General features: G+C 47.9%; 1 protein-coding gene across 2 annotated transcripts in view; it reads right to left on the reverse strand.

Annotated features, from left to right (window-relative positions):
• RYK (receptor like tyrosine kinase) overlaps positions 1-25,384 on the reverse strand; it is a 202,335-nt gene that overhangs the window by 124,976 nt on the left and 51,975 nt on the right. For both annotated transcript variants that reach the window (XM_029069528.2, XM_029069519.2), the window contains exon 2: positions 1,927-2,048. In XM_029069528.2, coding sequence (XP_028925361.1) covers positions 1,927-2,048 — 122 coding nt within the window. The remainder of the gene's footprint in view (positions 1-1,926; positions 2,049-25,384) is intronic.

Consider the following 25,384-nt stretch of genomic DNA (forward strand, 5'->3'; position numbering starts at 1 on the left):
TGCTTGGCATCAGTTCTTGGCCCTCTTCTGTTCTCCATTTACACTCACTCCCTCGGTGAACTCATCCGCTCTCACGGCTTTGACTACCATCTCTACGCAGATGACACGCAGATCTACATCTCCGCCCCTGTCCTCTCCCCCTCCCTTCAGGCTCGCATCTCCTCCCGCCTCCGGGACGTCTCCACCTGGATGTCGGCCCGCCACCTAAAACTCAACATGAGCAAGACTGAGCTCCTCATCTTCCCTCCCAAGCCCGGTCCGCTCCCAGACTTCTCCGTCACCGTGGATGGCACGACCATCCTTCCCGTCCCGCAGGCCCGCAATCTCGGTGTCATCCTTGACTCGTCCCTCTCGTTCACCCCACACATCCTATCCGTTACCGAGACCTGCCGGTTTCACCTCTACAATATCGCCAAGATCCGCCCTTTCCTCTCCACCCAAACGGCTACCTTACTATTACGGGCTCTCGTTATATCCCGGCTAGACTACTGTGTCAGCCTTCCCTCTGACCTCCCTTCCTCCTCTCTCGCCCCGCTCCGGTCTATTCTTCACTCCGCTGCCCGGCTCATCTTCCTGCAGAAACGATCTGGGCCTGTCACTCCCCTTCTTAAACAACTCCAGTGGTTGCCTATCGACCTCCGCTCCAAACAAAAACTCCTCACTCTAGGCTTCGAGGCTCTCCATCACCTCGCCCCTTCCTACCTCTCCTCCCTTCTCTCTTTCTACCGCCCACCCCGCACGCTCCGCTCCTCCGCCGCCCACCTCCTCGCCGTCCCTCGGTCTCGCCTATCCCGCCGTCGACCCCTGGGTCACGTCCTCCCGCGGTCCTGGAACGCCCTCCCTCCTCACCTCCGCCAAACTGATTCTCTTTCCCTCTTCAAAACCTTACTTAAAAATCACCTCCTCCAAGAGACCTTCCCAGACTGAGCTCCTCTTCCCCCTCTACTCCCTCTGCCATCCCCCCTTTACCTCTCCGCAGCTGAAGCCTCATTTTCCCCTTTTCCCTCTGCTCCTCCACCTCTCCCTTCCCATCCCCACAGCACCGTACCCGTCCGCTCAACTGTATATATTTTCGTTACCCTATTTATTTTGTTAATGAATTGTACATCGCCTTGATTCTATTTAGTTGCCATTGTTTTTACGAGATGTTCTTCCCCTTGACGCTGTTTAGTGCCATTGTTCTCGTCTGTCCGTCTCCCCCGATTAGACCGTAAGCCCGTCAAACGGCAGGGACCGTCTCTATCTGTTGCCGACTTGTTCATCCCAAGCGCTTAGTACAGTGCTCTGCACATAGTAAGCGCTCAATAAATACTATTGAATGAATGAATGAATGAATACAGTAAGTGCTTAAAAAATACCACTATGATTATCTGCACACAGTAAACACTCAAATATTGTCGATTATTAGTATTTCAAGCAACGATGTAAACATATACCAGTTTGGACGGTCAAACCATCCCTTCCGACAACCAAACATAATTGGACAAGAAGCTTTCCTTGGTAACTAAAAAAAACTGAATTGTCTGTTATCTGAATACACTCGGTCAATATAGAAAAACAATTCTTGCTGCAAAATGTTCTCTGTCATCTAGTGGCCCAAACAATTACAATAGTAATTCCGGGGTTCAATTTCCACTTCTTCAATGACGAGATTGAATGATTTGGACAAGATTGCCTGTCATCTGCTAACAATTTAGACAGGTTCATGGGTAGATTTCTAAGGGCTTGAATAATTTAATGGATTTTACTTTAAAAACTGTAAATTGGGGTTTTGTTACAACCTGCCCGGTCTGGCTGGGAAATGAAAAGTCAAATGAATATCCTAAGGATCTCTTTTCATTCCACTTCCTAAAACTTCAGCTTCTGTCAGAGTGGAATTCAAAACCTAAATCTCACTCATATGCCATTTAACCATTTTTTTCTTACCTTGGATTTTGAAAACCATGTAAAATGAAGACAGTTGGTCTCACTGGGAACCAGCAGGTTAAAGGACAGTGCGTAGTGATTAATAAGATCATTTCTCACATAATACAGTTCGGCATCAAGACCTAAAAAAAGCAAAGAGTGAAAGGAAAGTTGAGACAAGATGAACATGAGAATGATAATAATAGTGGTATTAAACGTTTGCTCTGTTCCAGGCACTGTACTAAGCGCTGGGATGAATACAAGCAAATTGGGTTGGACACAATCCTTGCCCCACATGGGCCTCCCAATCTTAAATCCCCGTGTTACACATGAGGTAACTGAAGCACAGAGAAGTAAAGTGACTTGCCCAAGGTCACGCAGCAGACAAGTGGTGAAGCCGGGACTGGAACCCATAACCTTCTGAGTCCCAGGCCCGCGCTTCATTACGCCACGCTGCTTCAACAGAATCAACTGAACCAAAGCCTTGAGGGAATTAGTTACCAATATAGTTACCAATACATCTCCCTGTGGGAGAACCAGTGTGATTTAGTAATAACGTTGGTATTTGTTAAGCGCTTACTATGTGCAGAGCACCGTTCTAAGCGCTGGGGGGAGATACAGGGTAATCAGGTTGTCCCACGTGAGGCTCACAGTTAATCCCCATTTTACAGATGAGGGAACTGAGGCACAGAGAAGTGAAGTGACTTGCCCACAGTCACACAGCTGACGAGTGGCAGAGCCGGGAGCCGAACCCATGACCTCCGACTCCGAAGCCCAGGCTCTTTTCCCCGAGCCACGCTGCTTCTCAAATTAAACGTTTGCTCAAATTAAACGTTTAATTTAGTGGGAAAGAGAATGAGCACAGGGGGGCTGGAGAACCTGGGTTCTAAGCCCAGCTCTGCCACTTGTCTGCTGGCAAATGACTTACCTTCTTCATCTGCAAAATGGGGATTCAATACCTGTTCTCTCACCTACTTTATAAGAAGCAGTGGGGCTTAGTGGAAAGAGCCCGGGCTTGGGAGTCAGAGGTCGTGGGTTCTAATCCCGGCTCTGCCACTTGTCCCCTCTGTGACTTTGGGCAAGTCACAACTTCTCTGTGCCTCAATTACCTCATCTGTAAAATGGGGATTAAGACTGTGAGCCCCATGTGGGACAACCTGATTACCTTGTATCTACCCCAGCACTTAGAACAGTGCTTGGCACATAGTAAGCACTTTACAAATACCATCATCATCATCATCATCATCATCACTTAAAGAGCCCCAGGTGGGACCTGATAGTCTTGTATCTACTCCTGCGCTTAGCACGGTGCTCGACACCGAATAAGCACTTAACAAATACCACATTGATCAGCAGAAATCTGGGAATGAAGAACCTGAATTGACTGGGCACAAGATCGCTTTTTATTCAGGTGGATAGCATACTTTCCTCTCAGGGTCGCACCTGGAGGGTTTTCCGGTCCTCTACCATTCTTGACTATGGGAGGGAGAGTCAAGCAGAGGCCTGTCCATTCCATTCCTAGCTTGGCCGGTGGCTAGCGAGTGGAAGGCCATCGGCTACGAGTCGAGGCTCACCCGTGCTGGGCAGCAGCGGCAGGGGGGAGAGTCAAGGGTGGAGACTCGAGTTTACTGCGAGGAAGGAGACGACGGTAAACCACTTCTGGATTTTCGACTCAGAAAACTCGATGGATCCACTACCAGAATGACTGCAGATGGAAGCGGGGCGTTCTGGGAGAGATGTGGCCATGGTGTTGCTAAGGGTCGAAGACGGCTTGACGGCATAAGACAACGTACCATCAAGAGGCAGAGGAAAAGAGCAGGGCTGAGGGCAAGCCTCCAACTGTCCGGTTGCTCATCTCTTTGGGGAACAGCGGTTCCAGCTAGGCTATTTCCGGGTTCAGGCCCATCTCACAAGGGCAGGACCCCCAGGGACCTCCCAGGTGAGGACCCCTCAGTCACCGTGATGGTTGTGGCAGGGTGGCCAGCAGGGAGAAGGACAGAGACGGGGCAGCCTCCTCCTCCTCCTCTTCTGTGTGTCACCCCCCTCCCTCACTATACAGCCAATGACCTTCTGCTCACTGGTGACGACCTCGGATCCGGCTGGATCGGAAACAGCTAAAGTTCAACCCCCGGAAAAATCAAAGAGCACCTAACCCTCCTGCTTATAAGTCAGAGTAGTTTAAAGCGGAGGTGAGCAGAAAGACCATCTGTGGGTTTTAGCGTGTTGGGTGGGTGTTTGTTTTTGCTTTATGATATTTATTAAGCGCTTACTATTTGCCACATGCAGTACTAGAGAAGCAGCATGGCTCAGTGGAAAGAGCATGGGCTTTGGAGTCCGAGGTCATGAGTTCGAATCCCAGCTCTGCCACGTGTCAGCTGTGTGACTGTGGGCAAGTCACTTAACTTCGCTGTGCCTCAGTTACCTCATCTGTAAAATGGGGATTAAGACTGTGAGCCCCACGTGGGACAACCTGATTCCCCTGTGTCTACCCCAGCGCTTAGAACGGTGCTCTGCACATAGTAAGCGCTTAACAAACACCAACATTATTATTATTACTATTACTAAATCCTGGGATAGATGCCAGATAATCAGACTGGATAAAGTCCGGGGCCCACATGGGGCTCACAGTCTTAATTCCCATTTTACAGATGAGGCAACTGAGGTACGGAGAAACGACTTGCCCGAGGTCACACACAGCAGACAGGTGCCAGAGCTGGAATTAGAACCTAAGTCCTCTCGCTCCCAGACTCCTGTTCTTTCCGTTAGGCCACATAAAAACATCTGATAATCACAATGCCTAGCAATAAAATGTATGGCATATATTGAATAAAGAGCTCTGGGTAGCAGCTACAGAATTTTACAGTTTATTCGTTTGAAACAGGTGCTTTGACATGCATCGGTATTTATTTTTGCATGACGTAACGGTCAGCCGAAAAGAATCAATCGCCTCATCGGTCTCCCTGCCTCCAACTTCTATTCTATCCTGTCTGTAGTTAATTCTGCTGTTGACTGTGGGCCCGTTGTTGGGCAGGGATTGCCTCTATCTGTTGCCGAAATGCACATTCCCAGAGCTTAGCACAGTGCTCTGCACACAGTAAGCACTCAATAAATACGACTGAATGAATGAATGGTCGGATTCTTTTTTTAAAAGGTAATTCTGCACACATAGCCCTCACTTCCTCAAAAACCCATTTCTCTCCTCATCAAGCGGTAATTTCTGAGCTTGGCTTTAAGTCATTTTAGAGGAGCAGCATGGGTCTGGGAGTCAGTAGGTCATGGGTTCTAATCCCGGCTCCACCACTTGTCCGCTGTACGGCCTTGGGCAAGCCACTTCACTTCTCGGTGCCTCAGTTACCTCATCTGGAAAGTGGGAATGAAAACTGTGAGCCCCATGTGGGCCACGGACTGCGTGCAGCCCGATTTGCTTGTATCCACCTCAGCGCCCAGTACAGTGCCTGGCACATGGTAAGCGCTTAACAAATACCGTTATTTCTTTCCCAGTTGTCTCCTTTACTTATCTGCGCTCTCTGTTCCCACTACATGTTGTCTCCTTTACTTATCTGCGCTCTCTGTTCCCACTACATCCCATCGTGCGCTCTTCATTTCTCATTCTTGTTTCTCCTGCCCTCGTTCCCTCGTTCGCCCTTTTCCCCCAGCCTGAGACTCCCTCCACCTTCCCGTTTCCAAAGTCTTTTGGAAGTCCCACTTCCTCCAGGAGACCTTCCCTGATTAATTTTTTTTTTCTCAGCCACACCGTCCCAACTTCTATCTCAGCCATTTTGTACACCCACATGAAACTTCTGTACATACTCACAAAATCTATTTTAGGCATAACTCCTCCACAGAGCCATTTTTTCCCATTCTATTTTTTCCTCCGTTTTGCAGTTTTGGGGGACCTGCCTTCCCCACGGTAATTAAAGCTTTTTTCAAGGTGGGATGTGCCCACTGATTCTTGAATGTGTCTGTTATATTGTTACATCGTACACTCCCAAGCGCTCAGTACGATACACAGTAAGCGCTCAATCAGTGTGACTGACTGACTGACGAGACATTAACAATAATAATGGTATTTTTTATGCGCTTACTATGTGCCAAGCACAGATTATAGGTTGCGGAGTAGCAGATCTACGTTGTTACGCCTGGCCTTGCCATTGACATGTAGTGTAACCTTGGGCAAATCGGTTAACCTCACCGTCTCTGTTTTCCCATCTGTAAAACACGGATGAGGTTAAACGCCCCTCCCTGCCTCGTAGGGATGTTCCGAGACACAACGAGAAAACCGATGTGACAAAAACATTACACAAAATACCATTATTTTTGAAAAGGATAAGGTGTTCTTAATATCAAAAGAGACTTGTTTCTCAAAGAATGTGAGCAGAAAGGAAGGAGAAAAAAAAAATCTTTCTTAGCTCGGTGCCTACAGATGGGATTCATAAACTTGGAATGCCTAGGTTCCTACGTACGACGCTGAACGAGGCCTACACGCAGCCCGCTACGCTCGAAAATATCCCCGCAAAATGATTAGGCTGTTGGGCCCACAGAGGACAAAAGAAAATGCAGCATTTCATTCAAAGATCGGGACAGAAAGAAAAGTCATCAATGAAGAAAGGGGATCAGTGATTCTAAATCAATTTAGTTAGGGGAAGGAAAAGAGGAGCACAAATGTTTTTTTGAGAGATTTGGTCCTGGATCTGGTTCTGTTTCTTTTCACGGACGACTTAAAAGCTGGAACAGGCCGGATGCTCATTAAATTCACGAGGAACAGAGAAAAAGAGTGGTGGCTGGTTTATTAGACAGCGGGATTATAATTCAACAGAGCTTCGGCAGAATGAATAATTTGTCAAAGATCTGGATTCTCAAGTATAAGATCGGGAAGACATCAGGGTAAAAAAGTCTGTTGAGGACCACGAGCAGTGACACGATGGAGAAAAAATGCACGGCTAATACTGAAAGTGGCTTAAAATATTTATTTCAAAAAAGAATTAGTAATGGCATACGGTGAAAGGAATGCTCGTTAGACATACGGAAAGATTTTTTTAAGGACTGTTAAACACTCGAATGAGTTTCTAGAGTCTTATTCCCAAGAGACCTATAATTCTATGAATCTGTGGTTATGGCTCTTTTGATAGCTCACCCTTTAACTAAATTCAGCCAAACAAAGCAGTTGTTAACAATGCCCAGCAGCACTGCTCAATATTAGAGCAGGAAGTCAAAAATAACATTGGATCCAAAGAAATGCAAGAACTCAAGACTCCGACCCGCCAAGTTGAACACCCGGAAAAATGACCAATGAGATCATCCCGAGAGGCAGTTTGGCCTGGTGGAAAGAGCACGGGGCTGGAAGTCAGGTCCTGGCTTCTCCCCCCACCTCCGCCACTCACTCGCTGTGTGACCTCAGGCAGGTCACTTAGCTTCTCAGTGCCACTTAGCTTCTCCCTTATCTGCAAAAATGGAGATTTAATCCCTGTTCTCCCTTCCACTTAGATTGTGAGCGCCATGTGGAACCTGATGATTTCGTATCTACCCAGTGCTTGGCAAAAGGTAAGCGCTTCACAAATAACAATTACCCTGCTTTGCGTAATCGATGGGGATCTCTCCCCCTCCTCCCCCCAACAATTTGGGGCACCACAGAGCCCTACTTCATCTGAATCCTGCAGGGTATGAGCTGCTCCCCTGTCAGATTGAAAAAAAAAAATAATAATGGCTCTTGTTAGGCATTTACTATGCGCCAGGCACTGTACTAAGCGCTGGGATAGAAACAAGCTAATCAGGTTGGACTGAATCGATGTTCCACATGGGGCTCACAGTCTTTATCCTCATTTTAAGATGAGGTAACTGAGGCCCAGGGAAGTGAAGTGACTTACACACGGCTGCCCAGCAGACACACGGCGGAGCCTGGATTAGAACCCAGGTCCTCTGACTCCCAGGCCCCTGTACTTTCCGTTAGGCAATGCTGCTTCTCCTCCAGGATTAGGGAAAGTGATGGGCATATGGGAACCCCGGTAGTGAAGGCTCTTAGTACATTGCCCATAGACAGCGCTCAATAAAAACCACTGAGTGATTCTAGACTGTAAACTCCCCTCTGGACTGTAAGCTTACTGTGGGCAGGAATTGCGTCTGCTAATTCTGTTTTATCGTGCTCTCTCAAGCGCATATTTCAGTGTTCTGCACATAATAAGCATTCAATAAATATAACTGATTGACTTAAGTGCTGTACTTTTACAAAACATCCAGAAATCAGAAATCTACCTACACACTAAGCAACGACTCTAGACTATCAACTCGCTCTAGACTATAAGCTCCCTGTGGGAAGGGAATGTGTTTATTGCTATACTGTAGGCTCCCAAGCGCTTAACATTATTGCCATCGTTCTCGTCCGTCCGTCGCCCCCGATTAGACCTTGAGCCCGTCAAAGGGCAGGGACCGTCTCTATCTGTTGCTGATGTGTCCATTCCAAGCGCTTAGTGCAGTGCTCTGCACATAGTAAGCGCTCAATAAATACTATTGAATGAATGGGAGTATGTGTGTTTGGGCGGATGTGAGTGCAGGCGGGCACACACCCGTGGATAGATTTCGCCGTCGAATTCTATCCCGGCTCCGCCACTTGTCTGCTGTGTGATCTTGGGCAAGTCAGTTCACTTCTCTGTGCCTCGGTTACCTCATCTGTAAAAATGGGGATTGAAAAATGTGAGCCCCACGTGGGACAACCTGATGACCCTGTATCTCCCCCAGCGCTCAGAACAGTGCTCGGCGCATAGTAAGCGCTTAACAAATACCATCATTATTATTATTAATACAGTGCTCTGCACAGAGTAAGCACTCAAGAAATACGACTGATCGACTGACTTAAGTGCTGTACTTTTACAAAACATCCAGAAGTCAGAAATCTACAATCTAAGCAACGCCTCTACAGTGTAAGCTCGCTCTAGACTAGAAGCTTGTTGTGGGCAGGGATTGTGCCTGCTTATAGCGCTCAATAAATACTACTGAATGAATGGTTACATTGTACTCTCCCAAGCATTTAGTACAGCGCTCTGCATGCAGTGCTCAATAAAGCGTGGCTCAGTGGAAAGAGCCCGGGCTTTGGAGTCAGAGGTCATGAGTTCGAATCCCAGCTCTGCCACTTGTCAGCTGTGTGACTGTGGGCAAGTCACTTAACTTCTCTGTGCCTCAGTTCCCTCATCTGTAAAATGGGGATTAAGACTGTGAGCCCCACGTGGGACAACCTGATTCCCCTGTGTTTACCCCAGCGCTTAGAACAGTGCTCTGCACATAGTAAGCGCTTAACAAATACCAACATTATTATTATTATTATTAAAGAGCCCGGGCTTTGGAGTCAGAAGTCATGAGTTCGAATCCCAGCTCTGCCACTTGTCAGCTGTGTGACTGTGGGCATGTCACTTCACTTCTCTGGGCCTCAGTTCCCTCGTCTGTAAAACGGGGATGAAGACTGAGAGCCCCACGTGGGACAACCTGATTCCCCTCTGTCTTCCCCAGCGCTTAGAACAGTGCTCTGCACATAGTAAGCGCTTAACAAATACCAACATTATTAAATACGATTGTCATTCATTCATTCATATTTATTGGGCGCTTACTGTACGCACAGCTCTGTACTAAGCGTTTGGAAAGACAAAACAGCAATAAAGAGAGACGATCCCTACCCACAGCGGCAGACAGGACTGTCTGACTGAATAAATATGATTGAATGATTGAAGATGGATTGAGTGGAGGTGGATATCGGGGTGAACCCCAGAGCCAGAAGCTCCGGCTGCTGAGACGACACCCCGCCTTCCCATTCCCTCCGGGTCCCCCGGGATCCGGCAGGGGCAAACCCAAACCTCTAGTGGAGGTTTGGCAACCCCGTGCCTGTGGAAACTAGTTCGGGCAAACGAGTAAGATGAAAAGTATTCGTATGTTGACATACAAGAAAGTAACTTCTTTTTATAAACATGTCGACCTGGAGGGCTGCCCAGTTCCCATTACACAGAATACTTTGATTTTATTTAATGTTTTCCATTGAGGGATTTTTTTTTTAATCACATTATTCTTTCCAAGAATAAGAGCTGAGTCCAGACTATCCATATGCACCAAAAATGTAAATCTGGCATCAATTTCATAAAAGAAAGTCAGAACTGGAAAATCATCTCTCCAACTAAACCTACTATCACAGAAAAAGCATAATGCGTTGGAGATTTTTCAAGTGCTTAGGACGGTGATCTACACGTAGTAAGAGCTCGATAAATATGACTGCCTGAATAAAGTGCTGTACTTTTACAAAACGTGCAGAAATCTGAAATCTACATACACGCTAAGAAACCCATTATTCTTCCTCTTATATTTTGTCCATTTTCTAATCTGTCAGGGATTTATTATTCTTCTTTATGATCATTCTCACCTTTGTCTTTCAAACGAACAACACAGATTGCTTAATAAGAGCATGTGGACGGTTATGGACACCGATTTCCTCCATCACCCAAATCAGGATAAGACCATCCTCGTTTCCTCACCAGAAAATCGGGAAGAAAAAAAAACATCTTTCAAGCCAGTTTGGCCCCCAGACTCTGCTGAAATATTTTCAGCCTCACTTACGATGCCCCGCTCATTCCATCATTCAATACTATGTGCGAAGGACTATACTTAGCGCGTGGGAGAGTACAATATAACAATAAACGGACACATTCCCCGCCCACGACGAGTTGACGGTGTAGAGAGGGAGACGGATATTAAGAGAACTGAATAAATTACAGATATGAACATAAGTGCTGTGAGGCTCCATCAAGCCACTGTATTCCACACAGGATAGCCCCACACGGGTCAAAATCCCGGGGCCCAATTCTCACCAAGCCTAACTAGCCCCCAAGTCACGGTGGCCTGGCAACGGCAGAGTTGGAGAAGAGGAAATCTGATCCACGGATCCCCCGGGCTTCACACATCCGGTTACTGTCAGCTAGGGGGATTTGCGGGTTTAGTCGGGGCAGGCTGATTCCTGCCCAGGTACAATACACCAGGCTTGTAAACTACACTGTAAGCTCTTCTCTAGACTGAAAACTTGTCTCCGGACTGAAAACTCATCTCTGGACTGACGCTCGTCTCTAGACTGAAGCTCGTCTCTGGACTGAAAGCTCGTCTCTGGACTCTAGGCTCGTTGCGGGCAGGGAACGTGTCTGTTGTGTACTGTACTACTACTAGTAATAATGATGTCGGTATTTGTTAAGCGCTTACTATGTGCCGAGCACTGTTCTAAGCGCTGGGGGAGATACAGGGTCATCAGGTTGTCACACGTGAGGCTCACAGTTTATCCCCATTTTACAGATGAGGTAACTGAGGCACGGAGAAGTGAAGTGACTTGCCCACAGTCACGCAGCTGACAAGGGGCGGAGCCGGCATTCGAACTCATGACCTCTGACTCCCAAGCCCGTGTTCTTTCCACTGAGCCACGCTGCTTCTCCCAAGCACTTAGTATTCATTCGATAGTATTTATTGAGCGCTTACTATGAGCAGAGCACTATACGAAGCGCTTGGAATGAACAAATCGGTAACAGGTAAGCGACGGTCCCTGCCCTATGACGGGCTTACTTTGCACACACGAAGTGCTCAATAAATACAACTGAATGAATGCTCTCCCAAGTGCTTAGTACATTGTTTTGCACTCAGTAAGAGCTCAACAATTACGAGTGATTAAAACCGGGGACCTGCCCCCGTCCCTTCCCTGCCAGCCTGAAGATCACGGTAGCTGCACACCCTACTCTCTCACGCTAGCCAACCTTTCCAGCCCCTGATATAATCCAAGTCCATCAACCGGGTTTACTGAGTACCTACTGTGTGAAGAGCGCTTAGCACCCACTGTACTAAGCGACTGAGAGAAGACATGAGAATGAGTATAGACGGTCACTCCCCATCCCGAGGTGATTGGGGAAGGCACAATTAATAGGGTCTTTACAGAGGTGTCACATCTGGCAAAGCTCTCCTTTGGGGGATTTCACCTCTTCATTTATTTCGTAGAGGTGGCTCTCCTCTGGCTCTCCCCCTGTAATAATAATGTTGATATTTGTTGAGCGCTTACTATGTGCAGAGCACTGCGCTAAGCGCTGGGGGAGATACAGGGTCATCAGGTTGTCCCACGTGAGGCTCACACTCTTCATCCCCTTTTACAGATGAGGGAACTGAGGCACAGAGAAGTTAAGTGACTTGCCCACCATCACGCAGCTAGCACGTGTGATGGGGGGCAAAGAGAAGCAGCGTGGCTCAGTGGAAAGAGCATGGGCTTTGGAGTCAGGGGTCATGGGTTCGAATCCCGGCTCTGCCACTTGTCAGCTGTGTGACTGTGGGCAGGTCACTTCACTTCTCTGGGCCTCAGTTCCCTCATCTGTAAAATGGGGATTAAGACTGTGAGCCCCACATGGGACAACCTGATTCCCCTGTGTCTACCTCAGTGTTTAGAACAGTGCTCTGCACATAGTAAGCACTTAACAAATACCAACATTATTATTATTATTATTATTATGTGGCAGAGCTGGGATAGAGATTGAGAGCTAGTTGTGGGCAGGGAATGTGTCTGTTTGTTATTCTACTGTACTCCCCCAAGCACTCAGCACAGTGCTTGACACAGCATACAGTACGTGCTCAATAAATTGAGAAGCAGCGTGGCTCAGTGGAAAAGAGCCCGGGCTTGGGAGTCAGAGGTCATGGGTTCGAATCCCAGATCTGCCACTTGTCCGCTGTGGGACTGTGGGCAAGTCACTTCACTTCTCTGAACCTCAGTTCCCTCATCTGGAAAATGGGGATGAAGACTGTGAGCCCCACGTGGGACAACCTGATGACCCTGTATCTCCCCCAGCGCTTAGAACAGTGCTCTGCACATAGTAAGTGCTTAACAAATATTAACACTAACGTTAAATATGTTGAATGAATGAAGGAATGAATTTAAGGAGGCTCTTCTGGAAAGGAACGCCAAGCAACCCTCTCCACTTCTCTTGACTAGCTTTCAACGTCACCTTCCTGAGCCAACTCCATTCTGCCTTCTTACCTTCTTCAAAATATCAAGACATCAACCGGTCCAAAAGTCAGGGGGCAAAAAACCAAAAACCACCCCAAACCCTCATTCATTCATTCAACAGTATTTATTGAGCGCTTACTATGTGCAGAGCACTGTACTAAGCGCTTGGAATGGACAATTCGGCAACAGATAGAGACTATCCCTGCCCAAAGACGGGCTTACGGTCAAGAGGGTTACGAGTTTTGGGAAAACACTCCTTAAGAGGCAGACCTGGATGATCAGGTCTGCCCGCTAAACTGGTTTTCAGCCAGTTTCCTTATGTTATCCTTGGACAAAACTGCTAACCCTTACTTCTGCTTCCAAATACCCTCTCTTAATTTCCCTTTGGCACTTCTTTTCATTCAACAGTATTTATTGAGCGCTATGTGCAGAGCACTGGACTAAGCGCTTGGAATGTACAAATCGGTAACAGATAGGGACAGTCCCTGCCCTTTGACGGGCTGTCTAATCATTCTTCCACTCACCTTCCTGCCCAGCGCGTACCCGCTCATTCCTTCTCCTCATTCTCCCCCTTCTCCAGCAGGTAAGGTGATAAATAATTGACCGACAGTGGCCGAGCCGTTGAGAATCTGGCTAAACCTCTGCCTGCCACAGCTGTAGCTTCAGAGGGAATTGAGAACAGTGACGTCGGCCTGGTCCAACCACCGGGTCCTGTTCTCCGCAAACCCCTATCTTGGCTTCACTGAGCCATGAGCGGCCCAAATGCTGGACTCCACCCCGGCACGTGGCATCAGGGCCGCACTCTGGGCCTTCGCCAGACCGGGGGGACGCCCGGCAGCGGGCACGCTCGACACCCCGGAATCAGACGGGGCCCCAGCTTGCCCAGATGGGGTTTTCAAACCAATATGAAATCCTGAGACTCAGGCAGAGCCAGACACGCCTGGGGAGCAGGCCCAAATCAAGTCACGAAGCAGCACGGCCTAGTGGATAGAGCATGGGCCTGGGAGAAAGACTTAGGTTCATTCATTCATTCATTCGATAGTCTTCATTGAGTGCTTACTATGTGCAGAGCACTGTACTAAGCGCTTGGAATGGACAAATCGGTAATAGATAGACAGTCCCTGCCCTTTGACGGGCTTACAGTCTAATCGGGGGAGACGGGCAGACGAGAACGCTGGCAATAAATAGAGTCGAGGGGAAGAACATCTCATTAAAACAATGGCAGATAAATAGAATCAGGGTGATGTACATCTCATTAAACAAAATAAATAGGGTGATGAAGATATATACGGTTGAGCGGACGAGTACACTGCTGAGGGGATGGGACGGGAGAGGGGGAGGAGCAGAGGGAAAAGGGGAGCTCAGGGAAGGCCTCTTGGAGGAGGTGAGCTCTCAGTAGGGTTTTGAAGAGGGAAAATTAGTTTGGCGGAGGTGAGGAGGGAGGGCGTTACAGGACCGCGAGAGGACGTGGCCCGGGGGTCGGCGGCGGGATAGGCGAGAACGGGGGACGGCGAGGAGGTGGGCGGCAGAGGAGCGGTGCGTGCGGGGTGGGCGGTAGAAAGAGAGAAGGGAGGAGAGGTAGGAAGGGGCAAGGTGACGGAGAGCCCCCCGCCTCTGCCATTTGTCCGCTGTGTGACCTTGGGCAAGTCATTTAGCTTCTCTGGGCCTCATTTCCCTCATCTCTAAAATGGGGATTAACTGTGAGTAGGATAGGGACTGCGTCCAAGACACTTTCCATATATCCACTTCACAGTGGTTACAGTACAGTGTGAAACATAGGGATGCGACACATAGGGAACGCTTAAATACCACAATTATCATTATTATGTCTACGGATTTCAGCCCGGCCTGGGAGTCAGGCCAGAGGATTTTGGAATGGAAGATCAACGCGGGAAGCTGACGGTGAAGAAAATCTAGGCAACTAGCACGCTCTGGATACCACAGCGAATTAGCAAATTAAATTTCGGATCACCGGCCCGAGACATTTCAGGCTGAAACCATATATATATATATTTTCCTCCCCCTCTACACTGTAAGCTCATTATGAGCATGAAACGTGTCTGACTCCCTTACGCTGTACTCTCCCAAGCACTTGGTGAAGTGTTCTGCACATAGTAGATGCTCAATAAATACCACTGATTGATTTTTTATGGCATTTGATAAGTGTTCATTATGTGCCAAGCACCGTACTAAGCACTGGGGTAAATACAAGCTGATCAGGATGGAGAAACAGTCCCTGACCCACATGGGGCTCAGAGTCCTAATCTTCATTTTACAGATGAGGTGACTGAGGCACAGAGACATGAAATGACTTGCTCAAGGTCATACTGCAGACAAGAGGTGGGTTCAGGATTGGAACCCAGGTCTTCTGCTTCCCAGGCCTGTGCTCTACCATTAGACCCCGCTGCTTCTTTTAGTTCCCAAAGAGCCAAAATGTAATTACTGATAATCGGCGTGGCTCAGTGGAAAGAGCCCGGGCTTGGGGGTCACAGGTCATGGGTTCGAATGCCAGCTCCGCCACTTGTCAGCTGTGTGACCGTGAGCAAGTCACTTGCCTTCTCTGTGCCTCAGTGACCTCATCTGTCAAATGGGGATTAAGACTGTGAGCCCCACGTGGGACAACCTGATGACCCTGTATCTACCCCAGCGCTTAGAACAGTGCTCTGCACATAGTAAGCGCTTAACAAATACCAACATTATTATTATCATAATCAAAATTCACTTGGATCTGGGGGCAACATGCTGAGGAAATTGCTACAGATGCATGAAACATGGTCCTTGCCCACAAGGAGCTTACACAAGGGGGGACAGGCGTAAGAATACTTACCAACAGGGGGATCAAAATTAATCAATCAATTGCATAGTCAGACACATCAACGTAAATAATAATAATATTCGCATTTGTTAAGCGCTTACTACGTGCAGAGCACCGTTCTAAGCGCTGGGGGAGATACAGGGTAATCAGGTCGTCCCACGTGAGGCTCACAGTTAATCCCCATTTTACATATGAGGTCACTGAGGCCCAGAGAAGTGATGTGACTTGCCCACAGTCCCACAGCTGACAGGTGGCAGAGCCGGGAGTCGAACCCATGACCTCTGACTCCGAAGCCCAGGCTCTTTCCACTGAGCCATGCTGCAAATGCCACACTGGGGCTGACTGTTAGGTCTATGTGGGACTTCATGATCTTGTATCTACCCCGCGCTTACTACAGGGCTCGGCACACAGGAAGCACTTAATATAGGCAAATGTGGTATATAAATACGCTATCTAAATGTTACCAAAGGCTGAAGGATTGATGAGATCGGTTTTGGTAGTTAATTGGGAAAAGCCTGTAGAAGAAAGTGAGATAGGAGGGGTCTGAAAGCAGGGAGGACTGTGGTCTGTCAGAATGGGGAAGAAAGGGGGAGGGACCGGCTAGTGGGACAGTGAGGCTGTCTGCTGTAAGACCTTGGGCAAGTCACTTCACTTCTCTGTGCCTCCGTTTCCTCGCCCGTAAAATGGGGACTAAGACGGCGAGCCCCACGTGGGACATGGACCGTGTCCAACCTGATTAGCTTGAATTGACCCCAAGGGTTAGTCTAGTACCTGGCACATAGTAAGCGCTTAACAAATACCATAGAAAAACAAACAAAAGCACGGTTTGGTAGTCACCCCCGCATTACGGGTTTGGCAGCCGCCCCTGCATTCCTGTGCCACTGGCAGAAATGAGAAACCTATGAGAACTTCTGTGGGGCAAGAGTCAGGCTTAGTTCTAGGAGCTACGGTGCCCCACTCCTCATCAATGCACGTGGCTTAGTGGAAAGAGCACGGGCTTGTGAGTCAGAGGACGCGGGTTCTAATCCCGGCTCCGCAACTTGTCTGCTGTGACCTTGGGCAAATCACTTAACTTCTCTGAGTCTCAGTTACCTCATCTGTTAAATGGAGACGAAGACTGTAAGCCCCACATGGGACAAACTCATTATCTCGTATCTACCCCAGCGCGTAGAACAGGGTCTGGCACATAGTAAGCGCTTAACGAATACCAGTATTACGAGAAGCAGCGTGGCTTAGTGGAAAAAGCCCAGGCTTGGGAGTCGGAGGTCATGGGTTCTAATCTGCTGTTTGTCAGCTATGTGACCTTGGGCAAGTCACTTCACTTCTCTGTGCCTCGGTTACCTCATCTGTAAAATGGAGATCAAGACTGTGGGCCCCAAGTGGGGCAACCTGATTTCACTGTATCTACCGCAGCGCTTAGAACAGTGCGTGGCACATAGTAAGCACTTAAATACCAACATTATTATTATTAGCGGTGAAGTGGACAATCAGACGATCGTATGGTTTTAGATCACTCCATCACCTCGCCCCTTCCTACCTCACCTCCCTTCTCTCTCAGCTTAAGCCCCCCTTTTCCTCTACTCTCCCTCCCCTCCCCACCGCTCCGACTCGTTCCCTTTGCTCTACCCCCCTTTCCCTTAGCACTTGTGTATATATGTACATATTTATAATTCCATTTATTTACATTACTGATGCGTATGTATCTATAAATCTATTTATTTATATTGACGTCTACTTGTTTTGATGCCTGAAACCCCCCTTCTAGACTGTGAGCCTGTTGTGGGCAGGGACTGCCCTCTATTTGTTGCTGAACTGTACTTTCCGAGCTCTCAGTACAGTGCTCTGCACATAGTAAGCGCTCAGTAAATACTATCGAACGAATGAATGAATGAATTCTACAACCCAGCCCACACACTTCGCTCCAGCGTGGCTCAGTGGAAAGAGCACGGGCTTTGGAGTCAGAGGTCATGGGTTCGAATCCCGGCTCGGCCACTTGTCAGCTGTGTGAATTTGGGCAAGTCACTTCACTTCTCGGTGCCTCAGTTACCCCATCTGTCAAATGAGGATTAACTGTGAGCCCCAAGTGGGACAACCTGATTCCCGTGTCTACCCCAGCGCTTAGAACAGTGCTCGGCACATAGTAAGCGCTTAACAAACACCAACATTTAATGCTAAATGTTCTCACTGGGCCTCCATCTCGCCTGCGCTGACTCCTGGCCCGCATCCTGCCTCTGGCCTATAACGCCCTCCCCTCCTTCCTCAAATCCGACAATTACTCTCTCCTGCTTCAAAGCTTTACTGAAGGCCCATCTCCTCCAAGAGGCCTTCCCAGACTAAGCCCCATTTTTTCTCATCTCTCATTCATTCAATAGTATTTACTGAGCGCTTACTATGTGCAGAGCACTGTACTAAGCACTTGGAAAGTACAATTCAGCAACAAATAGAGGGCAATTCCTGCCCTTTGACGGGCTTAGTCTAGTCGGGGGAGACAGACAGACAAGAACAATGGCAACCTTAACTTGAGCCCTTTGCCCCCGTGTCCCCCAGGCCCATAGCACTTATGTACATATCAGTAATTTTATTTACTGGTATTGATGTCTGTCTCCCCACCTCTAGACTGTGAACTCGTTGTGGGCAGGGATTGAATGAATGCTTACTACGGGCAGCTGTTTAGCTTGTTTCTCCCCTAACGTTTAGTACCAAGTCTGGCGCATAGTAAATGCTTAACAGAAGCCATTAAAAACAAAAAAACAGTGTCTGTGAAGGGATGGGGCGAGAGTATAATAATGTAATAATAATGTTGGTATTTGTTAAGCGCTTACTATGTGCCGAGCACTGTTCTAAGCGCTGGGGTAGACATAGGGGAATCAGGTTGTCCCACGTGGGGCTCACAGTCTTAATCCCCATTTTACAGATGAGGGAACTGAGGCACAGAGAAGTTAAGTGACTTGCCCACAGTCACACAGCCGACAAGTGGCAGAGCTGGGATTCGAACTCATGAGCCCTGACTCCAAAGCCCGTGCTCTTTCCACTGAGCCACGCTGCTTCAAGCAGCTAGAAAGACGGCTTGGGAGAAATGGAGGGAGAAAGCTGGAAAGTGATGGATAAAAGGGGCGGCTGCCCCGTAGGCCGAGACCCTTGAAGCTGACCGTGAGGATAATTTTCCTGGATGTGGAGGGAAACGGGAGCCATCGGAGGGATTTGAGGGGAGACGGGGGATGAGCGACACTGCCGGAAGATGGCACGTGCAAAAGCGCATAATATAGGTCGGAGCCGGGGGTGGACTGGAGGCAAGGCTGATACAAGAGCTTGATTCATTCAATAGTATTTATTGAGCGCTTACTATGTGCAGAGCACTGTACTAAGCACTTGGAATGAACAAGTCGGCAACAGATAGACACAGTCCCTGCCGTTTGACGGGCTTACGGTCTAATCGGGGGAGACGGACAGACAAGCTCTTGATATGTCAAGAGCTTGGACCAAGGTGGTAACGGTCTGACGGAGAGAGAAATGGACACACAGGGGGAAAGTTGTGGCAAGATGGAGCAAAAGCTTGAACAGGAAAGTTGAAAAAATGACAAGGAGTCAAGGATGACACTTAAGTTGCTGATTTCTGGGACTGGGAGGATGGTAGTTTTCCTGACAGTGCTGAGAAAGTTGGGACGAGAGGCCTTAGGAGAGGGAATAATAATAATTGTGGTAATAATTATAAAATTATAATAATTTGTTAAGCACTATGTGCCAGGCACCGTACTAAGCCCTGGGGTAGGTACAAGGTAATCGGGTTGGGTACAGTCTAGGTCCCACATGGGGCTCAGTCTTAAATCCCCATTTTGCAGGTGGGGTAACTGAGGCCCAGAGAAGGGAAGTGACTTGTCCAAGGCCACACAGCAGACAAGTGGTAGAGCCGGGATTAGAATCTAGGTCCTTCTGACTCTCAGGCCCGTGCTCTAGCCACTGGGCCATGCTACTTCATGTCAAGATGAGTAGTTCAGACTCAACATGTGAAGTTCGAGGTGTTGGCAAGACACCCAACCACAGATGTCCTGGAGGCAACAGGAGGGTTTCTTTTTGTTTTGTTTTCTTTTTCTTTTTTTTAAATTAACAGGATCTGTTAAGTGCTTGCTATGTGCCAGGCACTGTACCAAAAGCTGGGCTAGATACAAGGTAATCGGGTTGATCACAGTCCCTGTCCCACCTGGAGCTCATTTTTCAATGAAAAATGCAATTTCATTCATTCTTAATCCCCATTTTAGAGATCAGGTCACTGAGGCACAGAGAAGCAAAGTGACTCGCCTCAAGGTCACACAGCAGACAAGTGGCAGAGTAGAATTAGAACCTAGATCCTCTGACTCCCAGGCCTGTGCTCTATCCGACAGGCCACACCATTTGTCGTGGGGATTGGGGATTTCAGGATAGACGAGAGAGAGGTTGGGGCTGGAAAATAATAATAATCATGGTACTTGTTAAGCGCTCACAATGTGCCGGACACGGTTCTAACAGCTGGGGTAGATACAAGTTAATCAGGTTGGACACAGTCCCTATCGCAAATGGGGCTCACAGTCTTAATCCTCATTTTACAGATGAGGCAACTGAGGCCCAGAGAAGTGAAGTGACTTTGCCCAGGGTGACACTTGTGACAGCAGACAGGTGGCGAAGCTGGGATTAGAATCCAGGTCCTTCAGACTCATTCATTCATTCATTCATTCATTCATTCATTCGCATTTGAGCGCTTATTACGTACAGAACGCTGTACTAAGCACTTGGAAAGTACAATTCAGCAACAGAGAGAGACAATCCCTGCCCACACTGGGCTTGCAGTTTAGAAGGGGGGAGACAGACATCAAAATAAGTAAACAGGCATCAATATAAATAAATAGAATTATAGATACATACATGTCAAAACCAACAGACATTAATTTAAATACACAGAATTATAGATATATACATATATATACAAGTGCTTTGGGGAGGTCGGGGGGGGCGGGTAGAGCAAAGGGAGTGAGTCGGGGAGAGGAGGAGGGGAGGTGGAGCTGAGGAAAGGGGGGCTTAATCTGGGAAGCCCTCTTGGAGGAGGTGAGCCTTCAGTAGGGCTTTGAAGGGGGGAAATGTGACTGGTGGATGTGAGGTGGGAGGGCGTTCTAGGCCAGAGGTAGGACGTGGGCCAGGAGTTGACTGTGGGACAGGCGAGAACGAGGCACAGTGAGGAAATTAGCACCAGAGGGGCGGAGCGTGCGGGCTGGGCTGTAGAAGGAGAGAAGGGAGGTGAGGTAGGAGGGGGCCAGGGGATGGAGAACTTGGATGCCAAGAGTTAGGAGTTTTTGCTTGATGTGGAGGTGGATGGGCAACAACTGGAGATTTCTGAGGAGGGGAGTGACATGCCCAGAGTGTTTCTGTAGAAAGATAATCCGGGCAGCAGAGTGAAGTATGGACTGAATTGGGGAGAGACAGGAGGTTGGGAGGTCAGAAAGGAGGCTGATGCAGACGGATCCTAGGCCCGTGCTCTATCCACTAAGCCACGCTGCTTCTCGAAGTGGATGGGGGACCACCTGAGCAGAGGTGAAACAGCTGAAGCCGTACGAGTGGCTGACCTCCCCTAGTGAGGGGAAAATGGGGATGAAGACTGTGAGCCTCACGTGGGACAAACTGATTACCCTGTATCTACCCCAGCGCTTAGAACAGTGCTCTGCACACAGTAAGCACTTAAATACCAACATTATTATTATGGACAAGAACGAGAGTAGGGGACAAAATCAGAAAATCAATCAGTCAGCTATATTTAAGCTCTTACTACATGGGTAGGACTTTACTAAGTCCTCGGGAGGGTTCAATACAACAATATAACAGACACAGTACCTGCCCACAATGATCTTACAGTGCAGAGACAAGCTTACAGTCTAGAGACACGGTATAATAATAATAATAATAATAATAACGTTGGTATTTGTTAAGCGCTTACTATGTGCAGACCACTGTTCTAAGCGCTGGGGTAGATACAGGGTAAGCAGGTTGTCCCACGTGAGGCTCACAGTCTTCATCCCCATTTTACAGATGAGGTAACTGAGGCACAGAGAAGCTAAGTGACTTGCCCAAAGTCACACAGCTAAGTGGCAGAATCAGGATTCAAACCCATGACCTCTGACTCCCAAGCCCAAGCTCTTTCCACGGAGCCACGCTGCTTCTCACAAAACGTATAAGAAACGTTATATCAAGAAATTCAACCCATAAAAGTACTTTAATCCATCAACGAAATTTACCGATCTCCACTGTACGTAGAGAATTGTACTAAGCACTTGGGAGAATATAATTAAGAGTCACGTCCCTGTCCACAGAGACCTTACTATTTAAATTGTGGTGCTTGTTTAGTGCTATGTACTAAGCACTGTTCTAAGCATTGGGATAGGTACAAGAGAATGGGGTTGGACACAGTTCACACAGGGCTCACAGTCTTAATCTCCATTTTACACATGAGGGAACTGAGGCACAGAGAAGTTAAGTGACTGCCCAAGGTTACAGAGCAGAAGACGCTCAAATAGTTGTCTATAAATCGTAATTTCTAGTCTCTTGTATCCTCCAAGATGATCATGCTTGGATTTGAATTCAAAGGCAATTTCATTCATAAACACCTAAGGGGAAAAAAATACACCTCATATACAGATTGGGGAGAAGTTGATCAGACCAGGCTTCAGAAAGAGACCTTGGATGCTGCTGGTTATATGAGTCAGCCACGTAAAGCTTCTACTAAATTAGGAAATGTGATGTCGGTTACATCGATACAATCACGACACAACATCCGACGATAATTTAAATCAGAAAAATATTAGGCCAATTTCAATCGCCACATTTAAGACGAAGTAAATGAGGACAGTCCAGAAAAATATAAAAATACTCATTAAAGGACGGATTCAAAACCAGGTTCCTATGGACAGGGAATGTGTGTTTACAATCCTCCTCAACCTCTCAGTCAGTCAATTGTATCTATTGAGCGTCTGCAGTGTGCAGAGCCCTATACGTAACAATATAGCAAACATATCCCTTGCCTACAATGAGCTTACAGTCTAGAGGGGGAAAAGTCAGCTGACTTCAACATTGTAGTCCACCCCCTTCTCCTTGAAACATTATCTAACTTTGGCTTCACTGACGCTTTCCTCTCCAGCATCTCCTATCTCTCTCACCACTCCTCAATCTCTTTTACAGGCTCCTCCTCGGTTTCTCCTCCTTTAGCTGTGGGAGTCTCTCATTCATTCACTCATTCAACAGTATTTATTGAGCACTTACGGTGCGCAAAGTACTGCTCTAAACGCTTGGGAGAGTACGATACAACAATAGACATATTCCCTGCCCACATCAAGCTTGGGGTCAATAGGGATGAGCTTCCAGTCTACTCATGAAGTGGAGGGTGACACCTTGAGCTGAAAGGACTCGCAAATTCTGTACCGTCCAATGAGAAGCCAACATGATGAGGAAACTTTTGTGCCACTCCCACGGATGCCTCATTTACCGGAAGCACTTCCCGACCAGATGCACAGTCCGGGACTAATTGTTCCCATCTACTCTCGGGGTTCAGGTCTGGGTCCCCTCCTATTCTCCATGTACACCCAACACAACTCACCCACTCCCAAGGCTTCAACTACCATCTCTACAGGGATAATTCCCAAACCTAAACCTCCAGCCCTGACCTCTCTCCTCCTTTTGCGGTCTGACATTTCCACCTGCCTCTAGTACATCTCTACTTGGATGTTCCACCAATGCCTCAACATAACCTAAACAAAACCTCTCATCTTTCCACTGAAACCTTGTCCTCCCTGTCTTACCAATCACACTATAAGACAACACTACGAGCCTCCCTGTCTCACAAACCCGAAGACCTGGCATTATCCTGGCCTCATCTCTCATCCAACTCACATATTCCATCTGTCTCGCAATCCTGATGGTTTTACCAACACACCACCACTAAAATCTGACCTTTCCCCTCCACCCAAACTGCTTCCTTGCTGACCCAAGTGCTTCTCATAGCCCGCTTTGACTACTGCATCAGCCCCCTCCCAGTCTGACCTCCCTTTCTCCTGCCTCTCCCCACCTCAGTCTTTATTTCCCTCTGCCGCTCAGATCATTTTTGTTCCCTCTTTCCTTACCTCGCTGACTTCCTCCAACCCAGCCCGCCCATTTCATTCTTTCTGACTTTTTAAATGGAATTTGTTCAACACTTACAACGTGCCAGGCATTGTAATAAGTGCTGGGATAGACACAGTCCATATCCCACATGCGGCTCAGAGTCTTAATCCCTGTTTGACAGATGAGGGAACTGAGGCACGGAGGTGTGAGGTGACTTACCCAAGGTCACAGAGCAGACAAGTAGCAGAGTCAGATTTAGAATCTGCGGCCTCCGACTCCAAGGCCCATGCTCTTTCCACTAGGCCACGCTGCTTCTCTCATCAATGCCAACTTGCTCAGTGTACCTTGATCTCACCCACCTCGCCGTCAACCCCTTATGCACATCCCCGCCAGGACCTGGAACTTCTTTTCCCTTCAGATAAGACAGACCACCACTCTCCCCACCTTCAGTGGTCATCCCCTCCCGAAGACCTTCCCTGACTAAACCCTCATTTCCCCGACTCCCTCTCTAATCGATCGATCAATCATATTTATCGAGCACTTACTATGTGCAGAGCACTGTACTACGTGCTTGGGAGAATACAATGCCACAGAATTAACAGCCACATTGCCTGCCCAAAGGGAACTCACAGTCAAGAGGAGGGGACAGACATTAATATGAAGGGATAATTTATAATATACAATTTAAATATATGTACATTAGTGCTGTGGGGGATGAGCAAATACCAAATGTGTCCTGCATCGCCTATACCGTTCAATCTCTATCCTTGATTCAACCCAGCCTCAGCCCCACAGCACTTATGTATCTATCAATATTCATTCATTCATTCAATAGTATTTATTGAGCATTTACTATGTGCAGAGCACTGTACTGAGCGCTTGCAATGTACGATTTGGCAACAAATAGAGACAATCCCTGCCCAATAACGGGCTCACAGTCTAATCACATCTGTTTCCCCCGTTAGGCTCCCTGTGGGCAGAGAATGTGCTATCACCTCTGCTGCATTATACTCTCCCAAGAATTTAGTATAGCGTTCTGCACACCGTAAGCGCTCAGACACTGAGTGATTGATGAATGGGGAAAGGATTCCAGGCTAGAGTGAGGTTGTGGGCATGGGGAGGAAGAGAAAGCGGAGGTTCAGTGAGTAGGTTGGCATTACAGGAGCAAAGTGTCCAGGCAAGGTTGTATTGGAAATCAACAACGTAAAATCAGAGGGGGTGGGTGAGCTGCCTGAGAGCTTTAAATAATAATGTTGGTATTTGTTAAGCACTTACTATGTGCAGAGCACTGTTCTAAGCGCTGGGGTAGATACAGGGTAATCAGGTTGTCCCACGTGAGGCTCACAGTTAATCCCCATTTTACAGATGAGGTAACTGAGGCACAGAGAAGTGACTTGTCCACAGTCACACAGCTGACAAGTGGCAGAGCCGGGATTCGAACCCAAGACGTCTGACGCCCAAGCCCAGGCTCCTTCCACTGAGCCACGCTCCTTCTCTTTAAAGCTGATGATGATGAAGAAATGGAGTATGTTTTGGAGGAGGATGGGCAACCA

The sequence above is a fragment of the Ornithorhynchus anatinus genome, chromosome 1, assembly GCF_004115215.2.
Source record: "Ornithorhynchus anatinus isolate Pmale09 chromosome 1, mOrnAna1.pri.v4, whole genome shotgun sequence".
In the NCBI taxonomy this organism is placed as follows: domain Eukaryota; kingdom Metazoa; phylum Chordata; class Mammalia; order Monotremata; family Ornithorhynchidae; genus Ornithorhynchus; species Ornithorhynchus anatinus.